We start from the raw sequence: 25,000 nt of genomic DNA on the forward strand, positions 1-25,000 counted from the left end.
AGATACCCGAACCACCTCATCTGGCTCCTCTCGATGTGGAGGAGCAGCGGCTTTACTTTGAGCTTCCCCCGGATGACAGAGCTTCTCACCCTATCTCTAAGGGAGAGCCCTGCCACCCGGCGGAGGAAACTCATTTCGGCCGCTTGTACCCGTGATCTTGTCCTTTCGATCATAACCCAAAGCTCATGACCATAGGTGAGGATGGGAACGTAGATCGACCGGTAAATTGAGAGCTTTGCCTACCGGCTCAGCTCCTTCTTCACCACAACGGATCGATACAGCGTCCGCATTACTGAAGACGCCGCACCAATCCGCCTGTCGATCTCACGATCCACTCTTCCCTCACTCGTGAACAAGACTCCGAGGTACTTGAACTCCTCCACTTGGGGCAGGGTCTCCTCCCCAACCCAGAGATGGCACTCCACCCTTTTCCGGGCGAGAACCATGGACTCGGACTTGGAGGTGCTGATTCTCATGCCAGTCGCTTCACACTTGGCTGCGAACCGATCCAGCGAGAGCTGAAGATCCTGGCCAGATGAAGCCATCAGGACCACATCATCTGCAAAAAGCAGAGACCTAATCCTGCAGCCACCAAACCGGATCCCCTCAACGCCTTGACTGCGCCTAGAAATTCTGTCCATAAAAATTATGAACAGAATCGGTGACAAAGGGCAGCCTTGGCGGAGTCCAACCCTCACTGGAAACGTGTCCGACTTACTGCCGGCAATGCGGACCAAGCTCTGACACTGATCATACAGGGAGCGGACCGCCAAAATCAGACAGTCCGATACCCCATACTCTCTGAGCACTCCCCACAGGACTTCCCGAGGGACACGGTCGAATGCCTGCTCCAAGTCCACAAAGCACATGTAGACTGGTTGGGCAAACTCCCATGCACCCTCAAGGACCCTGCCGAAAGTATAGAGCTGGTTCACAGTTCCACGACCAGGACGAAAACCACACTGTTCCTCCTGAATCCGAGGTTCGACTATCCGGCGTAGCCTCCTCTCCAGTACACCTGAATAGACCTTACCGGGAAGGCTGAGGAGTGTGATCCCACGATAGTTAGAACACACCCTCCAGTTCCCCTTCTTAAAGAGAGGAACCACCACCCCGGTCTGCCAATCCAGAGGTACCGCCCCCGATGTCCACGCGATGCTGCAGAGTCTTGTCAACCAAGACAGCCCCACAGCATCCAGAGCCTTAAGGAACTCCGGGCGGATCTCATCTACCCCTGGGGCCTTACCACCGAGGAGCTTTTTAACTACCTCAGCAACCTCAGCCCCAGAAATAGAAGAGTCCACCACAGAATTCCCCAGGCACTGCTTCCTCATAGGAAGACGTGTTGGTGGGATTGAGGAGGTCTTCGAAGTATTCTCTCCACCGATCCACAACATCCGCAGTCGAGGTCAGCAGAACACCATCCTCACCATACACAGGCAAATCATATGGTCTAAAAATGCATTTTTCCATCGATAACATGACATCATCGCGCCAAGTGCGTGCTCTTTCAGTCAATTAGTGCGCATATTTACAGCCCGGCCCCCGGCCAAATTTTTTTTAATTGTAATTTTGAAGAATTTATCTGAATGTGCATGAACTATTTCTGTTCAAAATTATTTGAAATGTCACATGTTAAATGTTTTTTTTCATGCTTGAAATAAGAAATTATTACGTTAAAAAGTAATGTTATACTTGTGAGTGTTGATGACACAGCTTTGCAACAGTTGATATTTTAGTTTCAAGCATGTTTTACTCAATATAGGTCATACAATCTCAGCAACAAGCTGTAATATCTTACTGAGATCATTTAGGACCAAAACCCTTAAAACAAGTAAAACACTCTAACATAAAATCTGCTTAGTGAGAAGAATTGTCTTATCAGACAGAAAATAAGCAAATATCACCCTTATTTGAGATATTTAATCTTACTTAGATTTCAGTTTTTGCAGTGTGTACACTACATACAGTCTTTTGACCATGCACCCCCTTCTCCTGTGTGTTCAATGTGTGCCTGAGTACATCTGGGGCAGTGCGAGATGGGAGACACGCCCACCATACGGCAACAAAGATCGGTAGTTGACTCACAACGCAGTTGTAGTTTTATGAAGCGTGTTGATAGACCCAAACCGACAGCAACAGTGTAAGACATCAGTGTTTGATGGTAAGAATAGTCTTGAAGTTTGACTTCCTGGAGGCCGGCTTACAATGTTTGACTTGGACAACTCCTGAGGTGAACAAAAAGTGGTTTCTACTGTCCTCCCTCACGACATTATGACGGCTGTGTTCTGTGAAAATAAACAAATGGTGGCACCCACTTCTACTTCTTTATTAGGAAATGCAAAGTGCGTTATTTACAGCAGTGGGCTGTCCAAGGGCCAGATTTTTTTTCAGAAGATATTGTGAGAGCCAGATGCTATAGTAATATAAAATTAACATTTGTATCAAAAGTATCGGTTGTATATTATTTTAGATACAATTTTTAAGTGTATATATTGCCTTAATTGTACTGCAACCAGCCATAGGTCCAATTTTACTGCCCTACTAATTAATAATCAGGGGTTTAGTTTAGGGCCTGAAAGTGCTAATGTTGTAATTTATTTACAAAAACCACACACACACATTTTGGCTGAATATTACATATCAGAGTGCAAACTCTTGAGCTGTTGTACATTTTGGAGGTAGTGACAACTGGAGATTGAAATGGTTTGTGTTAAATGGAGCCTCACAGACATACAGTATTATCAAACCTAACCTAACTTACTTGTGCTCCTATAAAATTAATGAAACATTTTAATCTGTGCATAACTTTCTTACAAACTACCCGTATTTTTCGGACTATAAGGCGCACTTAAAATCCTTTCATTTTCTCAAAACTCGACAGTGCGCCTTATAACCCGGTACGCCTCATGTACGGAATAGTTCTGGTTGTGTGGTTAGAATCACGGTTTTACGGTCATTTTAGATCAAAATGGTAATGCTAACTGTTGGGAGTTTTATCATTAATACCATTTATTGTTACATTTTTACTTGCGGGATTTAATTTCATTTTAGCATGTATTGAATATCAAAGATCCTTGATTAATCTTCGAGCAATGATAACAATTGTTTCTTCTTTACTTTGGTCCTTTTTGTCAATAATTAAACAGAAATGTATTTGGCATCTCCTGTTCGCCCTTGCTTATAAACTAGAGATGCGCGGTTTGCAGACACAACCACGGAGTCGGGCGGTTGAAATAAAAAAAAATTTTTTTTTAAATAGATTCAGGCGGGTGGCAGTTAAACCAATTCGGAAATATATATACATAGTTAAATGTTGTTACCCACATACGAAAAACGAGCAGGCACCTGCAGCACGCCACAACAGAAGAAGAAAAAAAAAAGAGATGGCAACGCCGGCAGCAAACGTGGTACGCGACAAACTAAAAAAGGGAATACTAAAGACCAGGGGGAAAAAGGCCAGAAAAGTTCAGCGTGGACTCGTTTTTATGAGGTTGTAAATCAGGATGATAGTAATGCTGGCTACGTGATTTGCAAGAGCTGCGACGCTGTTTATGTCTACGACAGTCACAAAACCGGGACATCTAACATGGTGCATCACATTTGTGCAAAACCCCGAATCTCCACAAACACCCTGAGCATGAGCAGTTTCGTCCGCCGTGATCCCAGAAGAGTGCCACAGGATGTTAAAACAAGATAGAACGCAGCTGCCTGCAGCAGTTTGAGTGGCGCGAGCGCGCTTGGAGGTGCGCTCAGCGCGGCTCCCAGATGATTGCGCACTGGTGTGCGTCTGGGCCTTGACAGCGTGGCACACATTGAATGTCTCTGCTGCATTGGATCAGTCTCCTTTCTTTAACAGGCAAAGGCTTTATAACCTCACTAATGCCTTGCATCGTCTATATTAGATATATAACAACGGGCGGGTGGCGGATGGCGGGCGGGTGCGGTTTTGATTAAATGTTAGTTCGGGTGGATGGCGGATGGTTGACGACTTTTGTGATGCGGTTGCGGATGAAATAATTGCCTATCCGCGCATCTCTATTATAAACACATTATACAGCCCCTGCTCTGCCAGAGGTTATGAAGAGACCCCGACTTAAACAAGTTGAAAAACTTATTCGGGTGTTACCATTTAGTGTTCAATTGTACGGAATATGTACTGTACTGTGCAATCGACTAATACAAGTTTCAATCAATCAATCAAGAAGGCCTCACAAGCGGCTCTGTCTGATTTATGACATAAAAAAGACAAAAACAAGTGACAGAAGAATGCTTGTTTGTTGTTTTAAACATATTTCTCGGGGTGTAACGGTACGTGTAGTTGTATTGAACCGTTTCGGTACGGGGGTTCCGGTTCGGTTCGGAGGTGTACCGAACGAGTAGCGTAACACACGTTGTGTAAACAATGTACACCGAGGCACAACACACGCATCCTAGCAGCTAACGGGCTACGATAGACTGACCATACGTCCTCTTTTCACCGGACATGTCCTCTTTTGCGGAGCTGTCAGGGCGGCGTTTCTGAAATGACTCAAATGTCCGGCATTTTGAGTTAGGGTTGTGTGTATTTTCAATGTACGTTCAGGGTTAAGAAGGGGTTAAAAACAAAACAAATTGTGTGCGCAGCAGCATTGGTGAGGGAGGGGCAGAGACAGAGAGAGAGAGAGAGTTATGATAAACGCGCATGCGTCGCCAGGCTCTGCTTTTTATCCATAGATTTATCAGATTTAATTTTTTATTATCTATAGCAGGGGGTGTCAAAAGTGTGGCCCACAGCTAATGTTTTAAAGGCCCACGGCACATTCTAAAAATACTATTAAAATAAACAAAAACATAACAAAAGTGAAATAAAAAAGCTTAAAGGTGAAATGTAATTTAGAAAAAGTTGCAATGTTGACTAATAAAACAAAGTTGTTTTTTTTTCTTTCAAACTGTCATTGCTCAAAACTTAATATTGAATCAAAATCAATGTTATTATGAATTATTGACCTATACAAGGTTCCGATTACTTCACATCAAATATTGCACTAGGAAAAATATTTTTGGTGGAAGATTTTGCAAATTTGGTAAATAAATAACCCAAAAATGTATATTTTGTTGTTTTCTTACTGTACCGAAAATGAACCGAACCGTGACCTCTAAACCGAGGTACGTACCGAACCGAATTGTTTGTGTACCGTTACACCCTTACGTATTTGTTTTGCATTCCTTGTTTATTTGACTTAATGTTTGCAAATGCATTATGGCCAATTGTGCAAATTCAACACATTTGTTATTATATCCCCCCACCCTCATAGGTCATTAAACATTTTTAAATACCCCTGCCATAGTGTATAGCATGTGAATTTGTTTTTTCTGGGTAAAGATGCAACTTCCTGTATGCAATATATGTAAATATTTGTACATCTACAAGCATTGTATTGCATCAATATTTCATACATGTTTTACATTACAGTCGATAATACAGGGCTTGAATTTTCTGTGATTGCAACTGGCATTTCCTGTGCGACGTTGTCCTGCCTGTTCTGTCCCTGTAATGATTTTGTGTCTCCTGACCCCAATCTGATCTGCAGCGCTGTGTGCAAGAGATACCACAGAAGCAGTTTTATGACTTTTGCTGCAAATGAGCTGAGGCAGTCATTCACACCGGCTCCTCTGGCACAACATTGATGCGCTAGCGTCTCCCATCGCTAATCAATTGTTGCAATTTGTGTGCATGGTTTGCACAATAATGGACAGCTTGGTTTCTGTGTGTGGCATGTGACATATTGGCATACACAAATGTATGCCATCACTGAACCACCAGGAAGTGAATATAGCTGGTCTATCTTCTGCACCTATAATAACTTTGATTCTTCTACTATTTACAAGATGATGATGCTGATAATGTTGTGTGTATGTGAAGTTTTTTGTCAAGTCATCCAAATGCTCCTTTTATGAGGTCAGAGGTCACTGATGCTGGACCGCAACTGGGGCTTTGTGGTTTGCTCCAGTTTATCCCACGGATGGTTAAGGCCAGGGTTTGTGTCAATGTATACACTGCAAAAAGTCAGTGTTCAAAAACAAGGGGAAAAAAAACAAAAATGAGGGTTATTTTATTTGAACTAAGCAAAATTATCTGCCAATAGAACAAGAAAATTTGGCTTGTCAAGACTTTCCAAAACAAGTAAAATTAGCTAACCTCAATGAACCCAAAAATACCTTAAAATAAGTATATTCTCACTAATAACAACTGCACTTTTCTTCGTAGAAAAAAAAGAGACCTTTTTGCTCAATATGTTGAAAAATATTCTTAAATGAAGTAAATGCTAGTGCCATTATCTTGACATAATGATATGCGCTCGGCATTCCATTTCTTGAAACCAGCAAACTTATACTAAAAACTAATTTATTGTTCTTAATGGAAAGGCAACAAGGCAACCGCTTGTTACTCTCGGGGTCTATTAGCCGCTCAAGCAAATAATATTGTCTAAAAATGCATTTTTCCATCGATAACGTGACATCATCGCGCCAAGTGCGTGCTCTTTCAGTCAATTAGTGCACATATATACAGCCCGGCCCCCGGCCAAACATTTTTTAATTGTAATTTTGAAGAATTTATCTGAATATGCATGAACTATTTCTGTTCAAAATTGTTAGAAATGTTAAATGTTTAAATATTAAATGTCAGTTTTGTGCCAACTGTACTACTATATGAGTACGTCGTGTTTTCTATTGTTTCATTGAAAATAAAACTGCAAAGTCCATTTGGCTGTCATCCGTTTTAATTATGAGACACAATTGTGTCAAAGTCATGATTTTTTTTTTGCATGCTTGAAATAAGAAATTATTACTTTAAAAAAGTAGTTTTATACTTGTGAGTGTTGATGACACGGCTTTGCAAGACTTGATATTCTAGTTTCAAGCATGTTTTACTCAATATAGGTCATAAAATCTCAGCAACAAGCTGTAATATCTTACTGAGATCATTTAGGACCAAAACCCTTAAAACAAGTAAAACACTCGAACATAAAATCTGCTTAGTGAGAAGAATGATCTTATCAGACAGAAAATAAGCAAATATCACCCTTATTTGAGTTATTTAATCTTACTTAGATTTCAGTTTTTGCAGTGTAGCAGTCATTTAATCACATGCTTTTGCTGTCTCACTGTGTTTGTGACAGGTAAAATTAAGTATTCAGAAAGGGTCTATGATGCCTGTATGGAGGCTTTTGACTGCCTGCCGCTTGCTGCCCTGCTTAACCAACAGTTCCTGTGTGTCCACGGTGGGCTCTCACCAGAAATCAACTGCCTTGATGACATAAGGAAAGTAAGTGACATACTGTGAAATAGTCCAATATCATACGATCACATTAGAACAGTGGTTCTTAACCTTGTTGGATGTACCGAACCCCACCAGTTTCATATGCATAGTCACCGAACCATACTTTTTTTTCAAATTCAAGACAAAGTTATTATGTTTTTGGTAACACTTAAGTATGGGGAATATATTCTAAGTAACAAAGACTTAATTTAGAGTTTTTGGACACTAGGGAAACATATTCTAAGTAACAAAGACTGAATTTAGAGTTATTTGGTTAGGTTTAGGGTTCGGGTTAGGGGATTAGGGCCAGGGTTAGAGGGTTAGGGTTAATAATAAGGCTATGCCGAATAAGGCATTAATAAGTACTTAATAATGACTAGTTAAGAGCCAATATGTTACTAATTTGCATGTTAATAAGCAACTAATTAATGGTGAATATGTTCCCCATACTAAAGTGTTACCACGTTTTTTTACTAGTGCATAAAATTAACCGTGCATGAACATCACCTTGTTCAAACAACAAAACCAACACAGTGCATAAACTCACAACAAATTACACACCTGCAAATCGGTCTGACTTCTGCTTATCCGTAATACGCCGATAGGGAGAAGTTTTTATTTACACGATGAGTCGGGTGTGTTTTGACCTCCGCCGAACCCCTGAGCCCGACTCACCGAACCCCTAGGGTTCGATCGAACCCAGGTTAAGAACCACTGCATTAGAATGTGATATGATATTGTGTTTATTGCCAGAATTTACAAATGTATGTGCACAATTTGTAAATCTGTCTTTTCAAACAGTTAGATAGATTTAAGGAGCCTCCAGCGTTTGGACCAATGTGTGATCTGATTTGGGCCGACCCTGGTGAAGACTACGGCAGTGAAAAGACAAATGAACACTTCAACCATAACTCTGTCAGAGGCTGCTCCTACTTTTTCAGGTAGAATCAATCATTCAGTCCCTTTAACATATATGATGTCAGGACACGGAAATTATCCAATAATCAATACACAGTATTGTATTAGAATAAAAATCAAGTACAGTTAATCACAGTAGCCTAAAAAATGGGAAAGGTGGAAACATATTATTCCATACTACATATATAATACTTATGTAACATAATAGATAATAATATACCTGACAGTTATTTGGGAGATTTAGCAGCACAAAACAGTCTTGTGGCAAAAAAATGGTATCACCTTGGGGTAATTTTTACACATTACAGTAAATTACATTAAGCACGGTCTTCAGTTGTGCTCAATATGCTTTGGAAGACATTTTACTTAGGATGTAACAATATCCATTTATATTCCTTAGATTCAACTATATCGATCTGTGCTCTGCAAGTTTGCCTTCCGGAAAATAGGTATCGATCAAACATAATTTTAAAAGAAAATCGATCGATTTTATCCATACTAGAAAAAGGAAAAATTGGTTTTAAAGGGGAACATTATCACCAGACCTATGTAAGCGTCAATATATACCTTGATGTTGCAGAAAAAAGACCATATATTTTTTTAACCGATTTCCGAACTCTAAATGGGTGAATTTTGGCGAATTAAACGCCTTTCTAATATTCGCCCTCGGGGCAATGACGTCACAACGGGAAGCAATCCACCATTTTCTCAAACACCGAGTCAAATGAGCTCTGTTATTTTCCGTTTTTTCGACTGTTTTCCGTACCTTGGAGACATCATGCCTCGTCGGTGTGTTGTCGGAGGGTGTAACAACACGAACAGGGACGGATTCAAGTTGCACCAGTGGCCCAAAGATGCGAAAGTGGCAAGAAATTGGACGTTTGTTCCGCACACTTTACCGACGAAAGCTATGCTACGACAGAGATGGCAAGAATGTGTGGATATCCTGCGACACTCAAAGCAGATGCATTTCCAACGATAAAGTCAAAGAAATCTGCCGCCAGACCCCCATTGAATCTGCCGGAGTGTGTGAGCAATTCAGGGATAAAGGGCCTCGGTAGCACGGCAAGCAATGGCGGCAGTTTTTTCCCGCAGACGAGCGAGCTAAACCCCCTGGATGTCTTGGCTCACACTGTCCCTTATGCCACCGAAGATGATCAAGAGGAGAATATCGACCCTAGCTTCCCTGGCCTGCTGACATCAACTCCAAAACTGGACAGATCAGCTTTCAGGAAAAGAGCGCGGATGAGGGTAGGTCTACAGAATATATTAATTGATGAAAATTGGGCTGTCTGCACTCTCAAAGTGCATGTTGTTGCTAAATGTATTTCATATACTGTAAACCTAGTTCATAGTTGTTAGTTTCCTTTAATGCCAAACAAACACATACCAATCGTCGGTTAGAAGGCGATCGCCGAATTCGTCCTCACTTTCTCCCGTGTCGCTGGCTGTCGTGTCGTTTTCGTCGGTTTCGCTTGCATACGGTTCAAACCGATATGGCTCAATAGCTTCAGTTTCTTCTTCAATTTCGTTTTCGCTACCTGCCTCCACACTACAACCATCCGTTTCAATACATGCGTAATCTGTTGAATCGCTTAAGCCGCTGAAATCCGAGTCTGAATCCGAGCTAATGTCGCTATAGCTTGCTGTTCTATGCGCCATGTTTGTTTGTGTTGGCTTCACTATGTGACGTCACAGGAAAATGGACGGGTGTATATAACGATGGTTAAAATCAGGCACTTTGAAGCTTTTTTTAGGGATATTGTCTGATGGGTAAAATTTTGAAAAAAACTTCGAAAAATAAAATAAGCCACTGGGAACTGATTTTTAATGGTTTTAACCCTTCTGAAATTGTGATAATGTTCCCCTTTAAGAACTGTAGACTTTGTATGCAGTTTAACACTAACATTCAAGTCTTGTCTGCCCGTCGGTGGCGTCATCACCATCATCAAAATGGGGGATAGCTACGGTGGCTGAGAAAGGTCACAACAAATGCAAACATGAGACAACATTATAAATTACAACACAACAACGTTCAACTACAGCATGATTGCAAAAGCCACAACAAATACAAACAACACAACACAATGCTATAAAGCCGCAACACAACTTTAAGCCAAAAAACGGAGCAAGTTACGGCGACAGACCGACTTTGTGAATATAGTATAATAGTATCATTGAAAAAGTAAAATCCGTTATTTATGACTAAAAAAAGTGGTCACACTTCACTTACTATTCCAACTTTGTTCGTTACACTTTTTTTAACTTTCGTCTCAGGAAGTCGGTGGGTCGCCGAAACTTGTCCGCTTACACTTCCATTCCGTCTTTGTATTGTCTTGTTTTGGCTTAAAGTTGCTGTGTTATGGCTTTATGTTATTTTTGTTGTGGCGTTTGTATTTGTTGTGACTTTTCCCTGCTATTGTAGCTGTTTATTAAAATGAGAGTAGCAGCAGGTCAAGCCACTGCTCAATTAACCTGAAGAGATGTTGGTTGAACTTTATTTTTGATACTGTGTTATTTTATGTTGGAAAAACAACAGCAGAAGTAGCAGGTACATCTACTGTTAAAATGTTGGTTACTGTACTTTTTGGAAAATTGAAAATGAGCCATTAATTGTTGTTTACTTTCTTGTTTGTGTCCATAAATCATTTATACTTTATTTCCTTACAAGAAATGGCTGGAACATAGAGAATTTGACCTGCAGTGTCCAGTATCCACTATTTATTTCACAGTCACTGTTAAAAGTTACTGAATCGATTTCAACTCATTGAAACATTTCGGATCTTATCTTCTTAAAAAAATGATGTCATACCTGAATCGCATCGGCAACCACAAATTCTGAATCGAATCAAATCACTGTTAAAACGAATCGTTACACCCCTACATTTTACCAATCATGTAATACAGATATCCTTTACGTTTTGTAATCATTAGACAAATGGTCAATTTGGTGTGGTAAATGGTGGTGCTTGGTGATTAATGTTGATTTCTGAAATGTCAAGTAAGTGTGTGTGTGTGTGTGTGTGTGTGTGTGTGTGTTTTATTTATTTACATATGGCAGAATTGTACATACAGGCTGAAATATACATACAGTCACCAAAATCATGTAATAAGTGCTGGGGTAGGTTCCATGTTGACTTTTTACTGGACAATGCCCAGCCCTGTTTAACTGCCTGTTAATAATCACACAATTGACTGCAGTTGTTACAGCAGTTACAAGAAGTACTCATCATATAAGTGTTACTGTCCACAGTGAAGGTTTATATCACAATGGACTGGGAGGGCTCTGATCAGAATCGCTCCAAAATTGACAATTTCAAAGCGTGAATGAACTTTGTAGCTTAACCAATAATTACTGGGGTTGTACGCATGTATTTGAACCTGAACATATCATGTTAACCCAGTTTGAATTAGAGAATAGAAAAAACACTTCAAGTAAATGCTTATAATCAATAGGTCATTCTCTCCTGGTATTAGTGTATGTAATATTCTTAACCGGAGCACGACATACACACTTTGTCATTTAGCCTTGGATAACTGATTTAGTGGTGAACTTTTGAACAATACCATATGTGTGCCTGGACAAGTAATAGTAGCCTGATAAAATAGTTCGAGCTCAATATTTAAGCAAGATTGATTTATGTCTCGTTTTTCTCTCTTTGCAGTTACTCTGCTGTCTGTGACTTTTTGGTAAATAATAACTTGTTGTCAGTAATTAGAGCCCATGAAGCACAAGATGCAGGGTAAGTTAGTTTGGATTTTTACTGACAAAATGTCCATGGTTTGTAAAATGTCTGTTGAGTTTTTTGTTTTGTGGCCCAATAGATATCGGATGTACAGAAAAAGTCAAACTACTGGCTTCCCTTCATTAATCACAATCTTTTCAGCTCCAAATTACCTTGATGTTTACAACAACAAAGGTTTGTTGATCTTGGAAGGGTTTTATTTTATTCCCCGACGTGTTTTAATCCCTGGACTTTCTTTTCTGTGTGATCTCTCGCTGCAGCTGCCGTATTAAAATATGAGAACAACGTGATGAATATCAGACAGTTCAACTGTTCCCCCCACCCTTACTGGTTGCCCAATTTTATGGACGTCTTCACATGGTCTTTGCCTTTTGTCGGGGAGAAAGGTATGACTTTTGTTGTTTAGAAAAATAGTAACATGCTTGAGTTTGTACTACAATTAAAAAAAACTTTGATTAGTTTAACCCCTGATTTCCACAGGATACTCAAAATGTGTATCGGCCCTGGCAACTTCAATTTATTCTTGACAGGGTTCTTGCTGAAGAGACTTGCTTAAATAACATGACTTTCAATAACAACAGTGATTTTTTGTTTTGTCAAAGAATTAGCAAATACATGAAATATAATCACATCATTTACGCCAATTGCATGCTGACATTAAGTTGAGGACAATGACTGAACAAAAAAAAATACTTTTAAACGTTAAAAACAACAAATAACAGGAATATGCTAAGAAAATCTCATATTTGAGACTATAATATAAAGTAGTTATTAATCTCACTACAAAGTGGCAGTTAGGGAGGTATGGTTGGGACTAGGGATGTCCCGATCCAGGTTTTTGCATTTCCGATCCGATACCGATACTGACCGATACCGATACTGACCAATACTGGCCTATCCGATCATGTATTAAAGTTTAAAGTTATTTAGCCTACTTAGTTGTCAGAATCATGTTGAAAAGGGTTTTAGTACTCTTGATAACAACTAGCCAGCTGAATTAGGGGAGTTTGAATAATACACAATGGTTGGTAACAAGAAACTGACCTGTTCATTCAAGGATAAACACAAAATAGACAAAATTATACATGACAAACAGAAATGGCATCATTGAACTAGGGCTGGGCGATATGGCCTTTTTTTAATATTGCGATATTTTAAGGCCATATTGCGATACACAATATATATCTCAATATTTTGCCTTAGTCTTGAATGAACACTTGATGCATATAATCACAGCAGTATGATGATTCTATGTGTTTTGATTGATTGATTGAGACTTTTATTAGTAGGTTGCACAGTGAAGTACATATTCCGTACAATTGACCACTAAATGGTAACACCCCAATAAGTTTTTCAACTTGTTTAAGTCGGGGTCCACTTAAATTGATTCATGATACAGATATATACTATCAGATATATACTATCATCATAATACAGTCATCACACAAGATAATCACATTGAATTATTTACATTATTTATAATCCAGGGTGTGGAGGGGGGCGCCGGATGTAAGTGTCAAAAAGACAGCCAAAAGAGTTTGATATGAGAATAAATCTAAAGTTAAAATATAGGGTAGAAATGCACCCATTTGCAGGAAATGTAGTCTTGATTTTCAAAATTTTCTTTCAAGGCTTGCATGTCTACATTAAAACATTCTTCTTCATACTGCATTAATATATGCTACTTTTAAACTTTCATGCAGAGAAGGAAATCACAACTAAAAAAATCACTAATTTTTTCATACGGTGTTGATGTGGAAATTTTTGCCTCGGCATTTTGATGGTGTGAGCGTGTGGCATCGAATGGAGATAAGCGTCTCGACAGACGTCACAATATTTGAACAATGATGACGAAAACTGTTTTCTCTGTCGTGTCCGTGTGTCGAAAATTGTTATGCGCTTATTTTTTTATTTGATTTTGTGCGTGGCATAGATTTGCTATGCGCAGAGGACGCTTAAACAGTGCGCAATTGCACAGGCGAGCACCTTAGAGGGAGTGTTGCTCGCACGGCTGCGCTAGCATCACAGCTATCGTTAGCCATGCTGCTACCTCTCTGCTCGTGGAGGACGTATACGTATGTGACGTATGACGTGACAGTATGTGACGTATGACGTGACAGTATGTGACATGTGTAAGAAGGTGCACTTGCTGTCTGTGAGAGGGAGACACAGGAAAGAGTGAGAAGAGCCTGTCGTGTAATGCCAGCAGCTAAAAGCAACTGCGTGAGAATCCACAGACCTGTGTATGTGTTGAAGGTGTGCTGGAAAATGCGGAACGGAATATACGGAGCAGCAGAAAAGTGGAATGTATTATTTAAATCGGTGCGTTGGAAAACACGGACCAGAGTTTTTTTTAAAACTGGATCTGGATCTGCATTTTCCAATGCCTTGCCGATACGCAATTTTTGGCAAATATCGGCAGCCGATCCGACTCAAATATCGGATCGGGACATCCCTAGTTGGGACTTTCTTTTTATGGTAAATGGGTTATACTTGTATAGCGCTTTTCTACCTTCAAGGTACTCAAAGCGCTTTGACATTATTTCCACATCCACCCATTCACACACACATTCACACACTGATGCTCAAGAACCCAACGAACGTGACTAGCCGGGGATCGAACCAGGATCCCTCTGGTTGCTGGCACGGCTGCTTTACCAACCGAGCAACGCCGTCCCTTTTTTGAAACATTAACATGAAAACCGATGGGGCTTTATTGCTTGTTTTTTTTTTTTGATAGAGTTAGGAGGTTGGGATCAAACCAACCCCAAGCAGATGTTTAAATGTTTACTCTCCCCACAGTGACAGAGATGTTGGTGAATGTGCTCAACATTTGCTCTGACGATGAGCTCATGTCAGAGGGAGACGATCTCTATGAAGGTAAGCTAGCCCCAAATGATGTAAGAACACAACTTCCCAGTCACAGCAACCTAGATATGTTCAGTCGAGTGTGCTAATCTGTCAAAATTGAAAATTTAACAACAGCCAGGTGAGAGCTGGGGTACACCCTGGACAGATCACCAGTCAATAGACAGTGCTGACACCGACAGTAGACAACAGAACCTAGCCATCGACCAAACAATCTCAGCAGTTGAATATATTAGCAGGTTTTGATTACTAAGCAGGCATTTTAAGGGTCGCAATTTAGGTCAACTCTATGACGAATACCAACACGGCGAGAACATTGTTATATAACATTCTGAGATGTGAACACTTTATGTTAATTACATCACTTAAAATTAGTATTAAGCAGTGTTTGTTTTGTTTTCTAAACTTGTATAAATATGTGCTTGTTCCGTCAGAGAATAGTTACCATGCCATCAAACTAGGGATGTCCGATAATGGCTTTTTTGCCGATATCCGATATTCCGATATTGTCCAACTCTTAATTACCGATACCGATATCAACCGATACCGATATATTCAGTCGTGGAATTAACACATTATTATGCCTAATTTTGTTGTGATGCCCCGCTGGATGCATTAAACAATGTAACAAGGTTTTCCAAAATAAATCAACTCAAGTTATGGAAAAAAGTGCCAACATGGCACTGCCATATTTATTATTAAAATCACAAAGTGAATTATTTTTTTGAAAATGCCTCAAAACAGCAGCAACTCTCCCTGAAATAATCCTGATACCCACTACAACTATGGGAAACACTGTTAACTTTGACTTTCACAAAGTGCTTTTTTTTTTTTTTTTTTTTAAACATGCCTCAAAACAACAGCTACAAAAACAATGAAGGCACACAGCTTCAATCCAGAGTATACTATAAACTGGGTTCAATCTGCCCTGGCACAAAAATAAAAAAATGCTTCAGTCTAGACTAGTAGAAAACACAGCCATCCTTTAAAGTGCATGAACATTAATAAAACTGCTTCAGTCTAGACTAGTATAAAACACAGCCATCCTTTAAAGTGCATGGGGAAAAAAAGGCACAAAACATAAATAAAACTGCTTCACTCAGTCCAGACTGTTAGTCTATTTGTGCAACAGATTAAGCTCAAAGAGTGGGCTAATTCTTTCTCTCCTTGTCATCACGTGTGAGAGGTAGATTTTTCTGAATGAAAACAAGCATTTGCAAGGGGTTCTGGGGATTTGTTCTGTTGTGTTTTTGTTGTGTTACGGTGTGGATGTTCTCCCGAATTGTGTTTGTCATTCTTGTTTGGTGTGGGTTCACAGTGTGGTGCATATTTGTAACAGTGTTAAAGTTGTTTATACGGCCACCCTCAGTGTGACCTGTATGGCTGTTGACCAAGTATGCATGCATTCGCGAGTGCGTGTGTCAAGCCGTAGATATTATGTGACTGGGCCAGTACGCAAAGGCAGCGCCTTCAAGGATTAATTTGGCACTCTGTACATCTTCCTGCGTCCGTGTACACAGCGGCATTTTAGAAAGTCACAAATTTTACTTTCGGAAACCGATACCGATAATCCTGAAACCGATACCGATAATTTGCGATATTACTTTTTTAAAGCATTTATCGGTATTATCGAACATCCCTATATCAAACCATTGTTTGAAACCTCAAATAAATCCTTTCTTTAAGAATGCATTAACTTCCCCACATTGGTGAAATGAATACAGGTATTTTGGTGTGACAGCGATGTGCTGTTTTTTTCCAGGTGGCACCACAGCAATGCGTAAGGAGGTCATCCGCAACAAGATCCGTGCAGTGGGGAAAATGGCTCGGGTCTTCTCAGTACTCAGGTCTGACTGTGTTTTCTCCTTGTGCTTCTGTGTGATGTTACACTCCTGTGTGTCTGGGGCTTGTGAGAAGTGGAGCTTTTCAAAACTGTCATGTTAGTTTTGTCCTCTGCTTGGATTTGCGTTGTGAGTCCTGCTATTTTAATTTTTTTTAACAAGTGCAAAAAAAATCATGTCAGGTTTAAACATTAATGACATCTATTTAACAAGACAAGAAGCAAATAATTAAACAGAGTCAGAATTCAATTTGGCTCAATTTGAGGAGAGTCGCCTGGACACTGTGCCCTTGTACAGTGTCTCCGCATGCTCTGGCGAAAGATTGTACGCCTCCTCCTTTATTTGGACTTTCCTTGACCACATGGCAACAGCTGCTTTCAAAGGGACGTGGGTCGTTAACAGCGTTGCCTTTGGTTACAGAACAGTTCAAAAGAAAAGGTCGTAAACACTTCACAGAAAAGGTCGTAAAACAGTTCAAAGAATGGTTTGTAAAAAGACTTCAAAAAAGAGGTTCGTAAAAGAGTTCAAAAAAAGCGGTGTCTGGAACTTGGGCAGATCCTGCCTTGTCTCCGCTTTGTAGTCCTTGGGTTAAAACAATATATTTCTGTTGATTTCAATACATGAAAGAAAACAGAACACATTCATGTTGCTTCCCATCCTACACAGTGGAGTTTTACAAGCCTTCTTGGTAGGTTCAAAGACATGTTTTTGCTTCTTGCTGGGAACTCATTGAAACACGTTTTTGTGATAATTTAGATACAATTATTCTAACAAATCAACTGGTCGAATTCTAAACCTTTTTTGTCAATATTCTCTTCTGCCTATATTTGGCTAGGAATATGAGATATGGTAGTGTACGTTACTGTAAATACGGGATGTAACAATATCAAAATCTCACGGTACAATATTATCATGGTATTAAGGCCACAGTATGATATTATTGCAGTAATGTCAAAAAAAAAAAAAGACAACTTGTAAAAAATGCCTTAGCGTGGAAAACACACTATAAATAAACACAAACCTAATGCTCATTCATCCATTTTCTACCGCTTGTCCCTCTCGGGGTCACGGGGGTGGCTGGAGCGTAACCCTGTTTATTACTACCAAGATGTATTTTCAAAGTGCAAAGAACTGGGAAAATGTTTCAAGTAACAGGCAAACGTAAACAACTTTTCCGTTTATTGTCTTTAACTGACATTGTAAACATGCTGTCATGAAGAAAACTTAATTGATGTTTGGCATGCCTGACATCTTGGTTTTGTGTCAATCTGTTTTCCTGTGATAATGAATCAAGTGACTTCTTATGTTGCTTGTATTTCCGGAGTTGTAGACGATCGTGGTCTGGCAATATCTGCCAACTGTTCTTTGCATGTCCGTCACGTTTTCTTCTTCTTTTCTTCTTAACTGCGAAGCCAAAATGCGTCCAGACGTTTGGTTTTAACTTTGCTGGAGGATCCACTAGCTTGAGCTTTCCGTTCTGGTCCTCTGTGTTTCCTGCCATCTTTTACTGAGCTGGACTGCTTAGGGGATTATGTGAAATTTGATTTGCTTCTCAGGCTGGCTCACTCAATAATGTAAGAAAAAATGTACACTGGCAGGTGTACTCCTAGTTGTCGTTTACCATCACACATCACGGCATTATTGTGAGAATTTTAATACCGCGGTATTTACAATACCAATACATCCCTACTATAAATGTATATTGTGCAATTTATGGATTATTCCAGCATTAATGTACAATTTGCTTGTTGTAACTCAAAATAAACATCTCAGTCCTATTACTTTTAATATGACATATTATACTATCAAAAATATGAATTGACCCATCTCAGGCAACTTTATTTAATATTAGTACAAGGTTCCTAATGACTAAACATGATAATTTAGTTACAATTTAAGCCTCCTGAGTCATGGTTGAAGTATGATTGATTATAGAGACCATGTGACTTGTAGAATATTCGACATGTTTTAGAGGGAATAGTGTGTAGGGTAACAGAACTGAATCAAAACCCAGGTACACAACTTTAGTGTGAATTTCAAATAGTTTTAACTAGTTGCTTTCAACTTGGTTTTCTTGAAATTGAAGTAAAGTTGGGAGGAGGAGTAACACATGTAAAAAGTACAACATTTCAGAAGCATTGAAATAATTATTTCCTGGTCAATTGAAATTATAGAAAGCTGGCACAATCAACAAGTACTTCAAGGTAGTTTAATCTAAGCAATATATATATATATATATATATATATATATATATATATATATATATATATATATATATATATATATATATATATATATATATATATATTTTTTTTATAAATAAAATATTCAATTAGAAAAATCTAAAGTATATTTTACAGTGATTTTATAATACATTCATTTCCCGGTGTCGCAAATGGAACTGATTTGATGGAATGGCCTTTAAACACACAATTTTTAATGCAATTAACTTAGAATTAAACAATTGCCTTCCACATGATCTATTATGCTTCTAAGTGTCACATGGATTGTTAGCCCTTGATTTAGACTCTATTGCAAAACAACCTCATAGCCATTAATTGTTTCTTCTATCTGCAGCCATAATGTAATAAATGTGCACCTTTCTATTTTGTTTTGTGTCTCCAGGGAGGAGAGTGAAAATGTATTAACTCTCAAAGGCCTGACTCCGACCGGAACGCTTCCCGTGGGAGTACTGTCAGGTGGCAAGCAGACCTTACAAACCGGTAAGTGTGCTTTTGTCTGCAGTCTGCTTCCTCTTTTGTGCCTTCTTACTAGCTGCATTTGTTTTGGGTGACTATTCATTCCCCATAATGTCCCCTCACTACTTTGTTACTAAGTGTGTTTGTTTTTTTGTTGTGTTTGGTATCCATATCCACTCATGCCTACAGATGGCACAGAGTGGTATCTCTGTTGAGTCAATAAATTCATAGTCATGATAAAGATATCACACTGTACTTGTTAAAAAATGTAAGCATGGTGATAGAAAATGACCTGTAAAATGAGCGCACCACTTTGATCCGTTTTAAAATGCCAAATTTGTACTCCACTTACACTTCTCTTTACAGTCCTAAGCAAAATCTTAAAATGAACAAGTATTCACACTTAGCGCTGGTGGATTCAAGTAGAGCCTCGGTTTTTGTCTGGTCATGTTGAGCTGTTACTGCAGGCATCTGTGTCTTTTAACAAGAGACCAAGCCTGATACATCTTCACAGACCTGTCAATTGATGCTACTGCACAACCTGAAGTTCCATCTTTAACCCTTCTCTGGCAGATGCTGTCATACGTTGATTATTAAACTGCAGTCAGCATCAGTCTGAGCCTAAATATGGATTGAGGTACGGTCCCATATCTTCAGACTGTCCTCTGGCTTGACCCAGGTGACATATTTTGGATATATGACTTGCCTTTTTGGATCCGATATTCTCAAAAGAATCTCTTAACAAGTCTAAAACCACTGTCCCCCTACGTCAAAGCTGTGCAGCAATGGCACATTCGAAACATCCTTGCAATCCTACAGTACTACGTTCAAAGTGAACAATTGACGACAATTACTTGAAAGCCAGCTGTGGACTTTTTAACGTTATGGTCTTAAACTGTTGATAGTAAATGAATAGCCTGTTTTCATTTTCTACTTTCTATTTTTGTGTGTCCTGATTCTGTTTCTTCTTTTTGTTTTTGCTGCTTTCCCTACAATCTGGTTACAATGCACCAGTGCAACATGTGAATACTTGTCATTTTCGCCTGGTCTTAAGATTTTGTTTACAAGTTATAATATGATAAGTTTTGTCAAACACAATCTGTTTGAGTTCTTTAAAAAAAAAAGTCCATTCATATTGTACAAGTGGTCCTAAATGATCTCAGTAAGATATTACCGCTTGTTGCTGAGATTTGATGACCTATATTGAGTAAAACATGCTTGAAACTAGAATATCAACTGTTGCAAAGCTGTGTCATCAACACTCACAAGTATAAAACTACTTTTTTAAAGTAATAATTTCTTACTTCAAGCATGAACAAAAAAATCATGACTTTGACACAATTGTGTCTCATAATTAAAATGGATGACAGCCAAATGGACTTTGCTGTTTTATTTTCAATGAAACAATAGAAAATACGTACTCATATAGTAGTACAGTTGGCACAGTACAATAAACGGACAGTTAATATTTAAACATTTCACATGTGACATTTCTAACTATTTTGAACAGAAATAGTTCATGCACATTCAGATATATTCTTCAAAATTACAATAAAAAAAAATTTGGCTGGGGGCCGGGATATATATATATATATATATATATATATATATGTATGTGTGGGGAAAAAATCACAAGACTATTTCATCTCTACAAGCCTGTTTCATGAGGGGGGGTACCCTCAATCATCAGGAGACTTTTATATATTTATATATATATATATATATATATATATATATATATATACTTAATTTAAGAATATTTTTCAACATATTGAGAAAAAAGGTCTCATTTATTTTTTTTTCTACCAAGAAAAGTGCACTTGAATATAGTAGGAATCAATGTAGTACAAAGGTGAATTGTGTCACAGATATCTTACATTTTAGCCTTCTTTATTGTAATACAAACTTCAGAGATTTGACCAAAACATATTTTGGAAATGTGTAAAATATTTCACAGATTTTTTAACACTGAGGCAATTTACAATAGTTGATTTGTACACTGCTTGATGAGTTGACCCGCGCAACAAGAGTGACGTCAGCAGAGCTTCCCCGTCCTGCCAGTAGCTTTGAAGGGTGTTGGATCGATGCCCCCCATGCCTACCACAAGAAGCACCCACACATGGGGTAGACATGTCGGGGGGATCAAATAAAAGCCTTCCATTTTGAAGTTACTAAGAGGTCAGCCATCCCTTGGAAGTAACAGCTGACCCTCTGATCTAAAGGTCAGTGCCTAGTCTCGCCCGCAGAGAACATGTTGGATGTCATGCTAAAGACCTCTCAGATGAACTCATTGTCCGTGAGTACTTTTTTTCAGACCAGCCGGACTAGTCAAATCTGGAGAAAGCTATTGATTGTGAATTATTTAAAAATATATATTTCATTCAGTTCACACTGCAAAAAGTCTGTGTTCAAAAACGAACAAAAAAAAAATTAGGGGTATTTTACTTGAACCAAGCAAAATTATCTACCAATAGAACAAGAAAATTTGGCTTGTCAAGACTTTCCAAAACAAGTAAAATTTGCTAACTTCAATTAACCCCAAAATACCTTAAAATAAGTATATTCTCACTAATAACAAGTGCACCTTTCTTGATAGAAAAAACAAATATGATACCTTTTTGCTCAATATGTTGAAAAATGTTCTTAAATTAAGTAAACGCTAGTGCCATTATCTTGACATAATGATATGCGCTTGACATTACATTTCTTGAAACCAGCAAACTTACACTAAAAACTAGTTTATTTTTCTTAATGGAAAGGCAACAAGGCAACCGCTTGTTACTCTCGGGGTCTACTCGCCGCTCGGCAAATCATATGGTCTAAAAATGCATTTTTCCATGGATAACATGACATCGTCGCGCCAAGTGCGTGCTCTTTCAGTCAATTAGTGCGCAAGGACTATATATACCCTATTTTTCGGACTATAAGTCGCATTTTTTTTCATAGATTGGCCGGGGTTGCGACTTATACTCAGGAGCGACTTATGTGTGAAATTATTAACACATTACCGTAAAATATCAAATAATATTATTTAGCTCATTCACGTAAGAGACGAGACGTATAAGATTTCATGGGATTTAGCAATTAGGAGTGACAGATTGTTTGGTAAACATATAGCATGTTCTATATGTTATAGTTATTTGAATGACTCTTACCATAATATGTTACGTTAACATACCAGGCACGTTCTCAGTTGGTTATGTATGCCTCATATAACGTACACTTATTCAGCCTGTTGTTCACTATTCTTTATTTATTTTAAATTGCCTTTCAAATGTCTATTCTTGCTGTTGGGTTTTATCAAATACATTTCCCCAAAAAATGCGACTTATACTCCAATGCAACTTATATATGTTTTTTTCCTTCTTTATTGTGCATTTTTGGCCGGTGCGACTTATACTCCGAAAAATACGATATATATATATATATATATATATATATATATATATATATATATATATATATATATATATATATATATATATATATATATATATTTTTTTTTTTTTTTTTTATAGCTCGGCCCTCGGCCAAATTTTTTTAATTGTAATTTTGAAGAATTTATCTGAATGTGCATGAACTATTTCACAATTGTGTCAAAGTCATGATTTTTTATTTCATGCTTGAAATAAGACATTTTTACTTTGAAAAAGTAGTTTTATACTTGTGAGTGTTGATGACACAGCTTTGCAACAGTTGATATTCTAGTTTCAAGCATGTTTTACTCAATATAGGTCATCAAATCTCAGCTGTAATATCTTACTGAGATCATTTAGGACCAAAACCCTTAAAACAAGTAAAACACTCTAACATAAAATCTGCTTAGGGAGAAGAATTATCTTATCAGACAGAAAATAAGCAAATATCACCCTTATTTGAGATATTTCATCTTACTTAGATTTCAGTTTTTGTAGTGCAGGTTTACTGACCTGTGAATGCTGATTTTCTATTATCTCGCACCCTGAATTCATACGTTAACCAGTTGTACAACACATGAAAGTGTTTCGGCTTACATAACTGTAAAATGACAGTCCGTGGAAACAGATTGGGGAGCATTTCCTTAGTCATGTATAGTTAGGTTTTATCCATACTCACACACATTTTCTGTCCACATAAAAACACATTCAGCAGCTGTCATGCACATTTCACCTAATCTGACAACCACAGTTAAATAAGTGGTGTGTTCATCAACGTTGTTCCATGTACAATGAATGACGTGTGCATTATCTTGAAATTCGCACAAACTTACATGCAGCCCAGAAAACATCATGAATGATTTTGAATATCCACTGCTGCACAAAAAATTTCACTAGTTTCTGCATTTAAATGAGGTTTAAAACCAGTAACTAACCAAACTGCTCATCCACACACAAACGTTGACACTGGAGTTTTTTTAAACTCTCCAATCTGGACGGAATTTTCAAAAACAAAAACCAACAATGCAATATTGAAATATGCGTGTTAGCGATGACATAGCCTTAGTCGAGAACATTGATGCCTTTAATTCCGTAAGACAAACTGCAATGGTCTTTGTGGATTGTTTCCAGTCTTATTTCTCAATTTAGACACTTCCCTACATCTTTAGTGTGCATACGTGCGTTCACACTACGGTACAATGCAGTTTACTGCTGGAACCGGGATGTACAGTACTACTCAACACGGCCAAAGCGCACTGCAAAAAGTCAGTGTTCAAAAACAAGGAAAAACAAAACAAAAATTAGGGGTATTTTATTTGAACTAAGCAAAATTATCTGCCAATAGAACAAGAAAATTTGACTTGTCAATACTTTCCAAAACAAGTAAAATTAGCTAACCTCAATGAACCCCAAAATACCTTAAAAAACAACTGTACTACTATATGAGTACGTATTTTCTATTGTTTCATTGAAAATAAAACCGCAAAGTCCATTTGGCTGTCATCCGTTTTAATATGAGACACAATTGTGTCAAAGTCATGATTTTTCTTTTTCGTGCTTGAAATAAGAAATTATTACTTTAAAAAAGTAGTTTTATACTTGTGAGTGTTAATGACACAGCTTTGCAACAGTTGATATTCTAGTTTCAAGCATGTTTTACTCAATATAGGTCATCAAATCTCAGCAACAAGCTGTAATATCTTACTGAGATCATTTAGGACCAAAACCCTGAAAACAAGTAAAACACTAACATAAAATCTGCTTAGTTAGAATAATTATCTTATCAGACAGAAAATAAGCAAATATCACACTTATTTGAGATATTTTAATCTTACTTAGATTTTAGTTTTTGCAGTGTATGCCATGTCACAACCTCAGTGGCAGTGACAATACTTCAACTAATGGCAGAGGAGGAGCAGATGGTAGTGGTAAACATATCATCAGTAGGAAGAGCCATATTACTACAGTCATTCTGTGGCTCAGATAGGTTGCACATGTTTTGTTTGAATACACCCTGGTCATCCTTTTCACTCCCACCAACTGTTTCCATGTTATCATCAAAACTGCTGAAAATGCATTTACTCTATAAACAGACGTGTGACATGAATGTTGGCCTATACCAGTAGCTCTTTGACCACTCTGATGCGGCTCAGCTGCATACTTGCCGACCCTCCCGGATTTCAGTGCCTCCCCCGGAAATCTCCCGGG

The 25,000-nt window shown here is 38.3% G+C and overlaps 1 protein-coding gene across 4 annotated transcripts in view; it reads left to right on the forward strand.

Moving 5' to 3' along the window:
* The window catches only part of LOC133623070 (serine/threonine-protein phosphatase 2B catalytic subunit gamma isoform-like), a 90,716-nt gene that overhangs the window by 51,147 nt on the left and 14,569 nt on the right, over positions 1-25,000 (forward strand). For all 4 annotated transcript variants that reach the window (XR_009817844.1, XM_061986012.2, XM_061986013.2 and 1 more), the window contains exons 5-12: positions 7,164-7,309; positions 8,105-8,244; positions 11,887-11,964; positions 12,047-12,141; positions 12,228-12,353; positions 14,770-14,847; positions 16,598-16,682; positions 19,303-19,400. Coding sequence is in view for 3 of the 4 variants with exons in the window: in XM_061986012.2 (XP_061841996.1) it covers positions 7,164-7,309; positions 8,105-8,244; positions 11,887-11,964; positions 12,047-12,141; positions 12,228-12,353; positions 14,770-14,847; positions 16,598-16,682; positions 19,303-19,400 (846 nt within the window). In the remaining variant the exon portion in view is untranslated. The remainder of the gene's footprint in view (positions 1-7,163; positions 7,310-8,104; positions 8,245-11,886; positions 11,965-12,046; positions 12,142-12,227; positions 12,354-14,769; positions 14,848-16,597; positions 16,683-19,302; positions 19,401-25,000) is intronic.

Source organism: Nerophis lumbriciformis, linkage group LG12, assembly GCF_033978685.3.
Source record: "Nerophis lumbriciformis linkage group LG12, RoL_Nlum_v2.1, whole genome shotgun sequence".
Classification (NCBI taxonomy): domain Eukaryota; kingdom Metazoa; phylum Chordata; class Actinopteri; order Syngnathiformes; family Syngnathidae; genus Nerophis; species Nerophis lumbriciformis.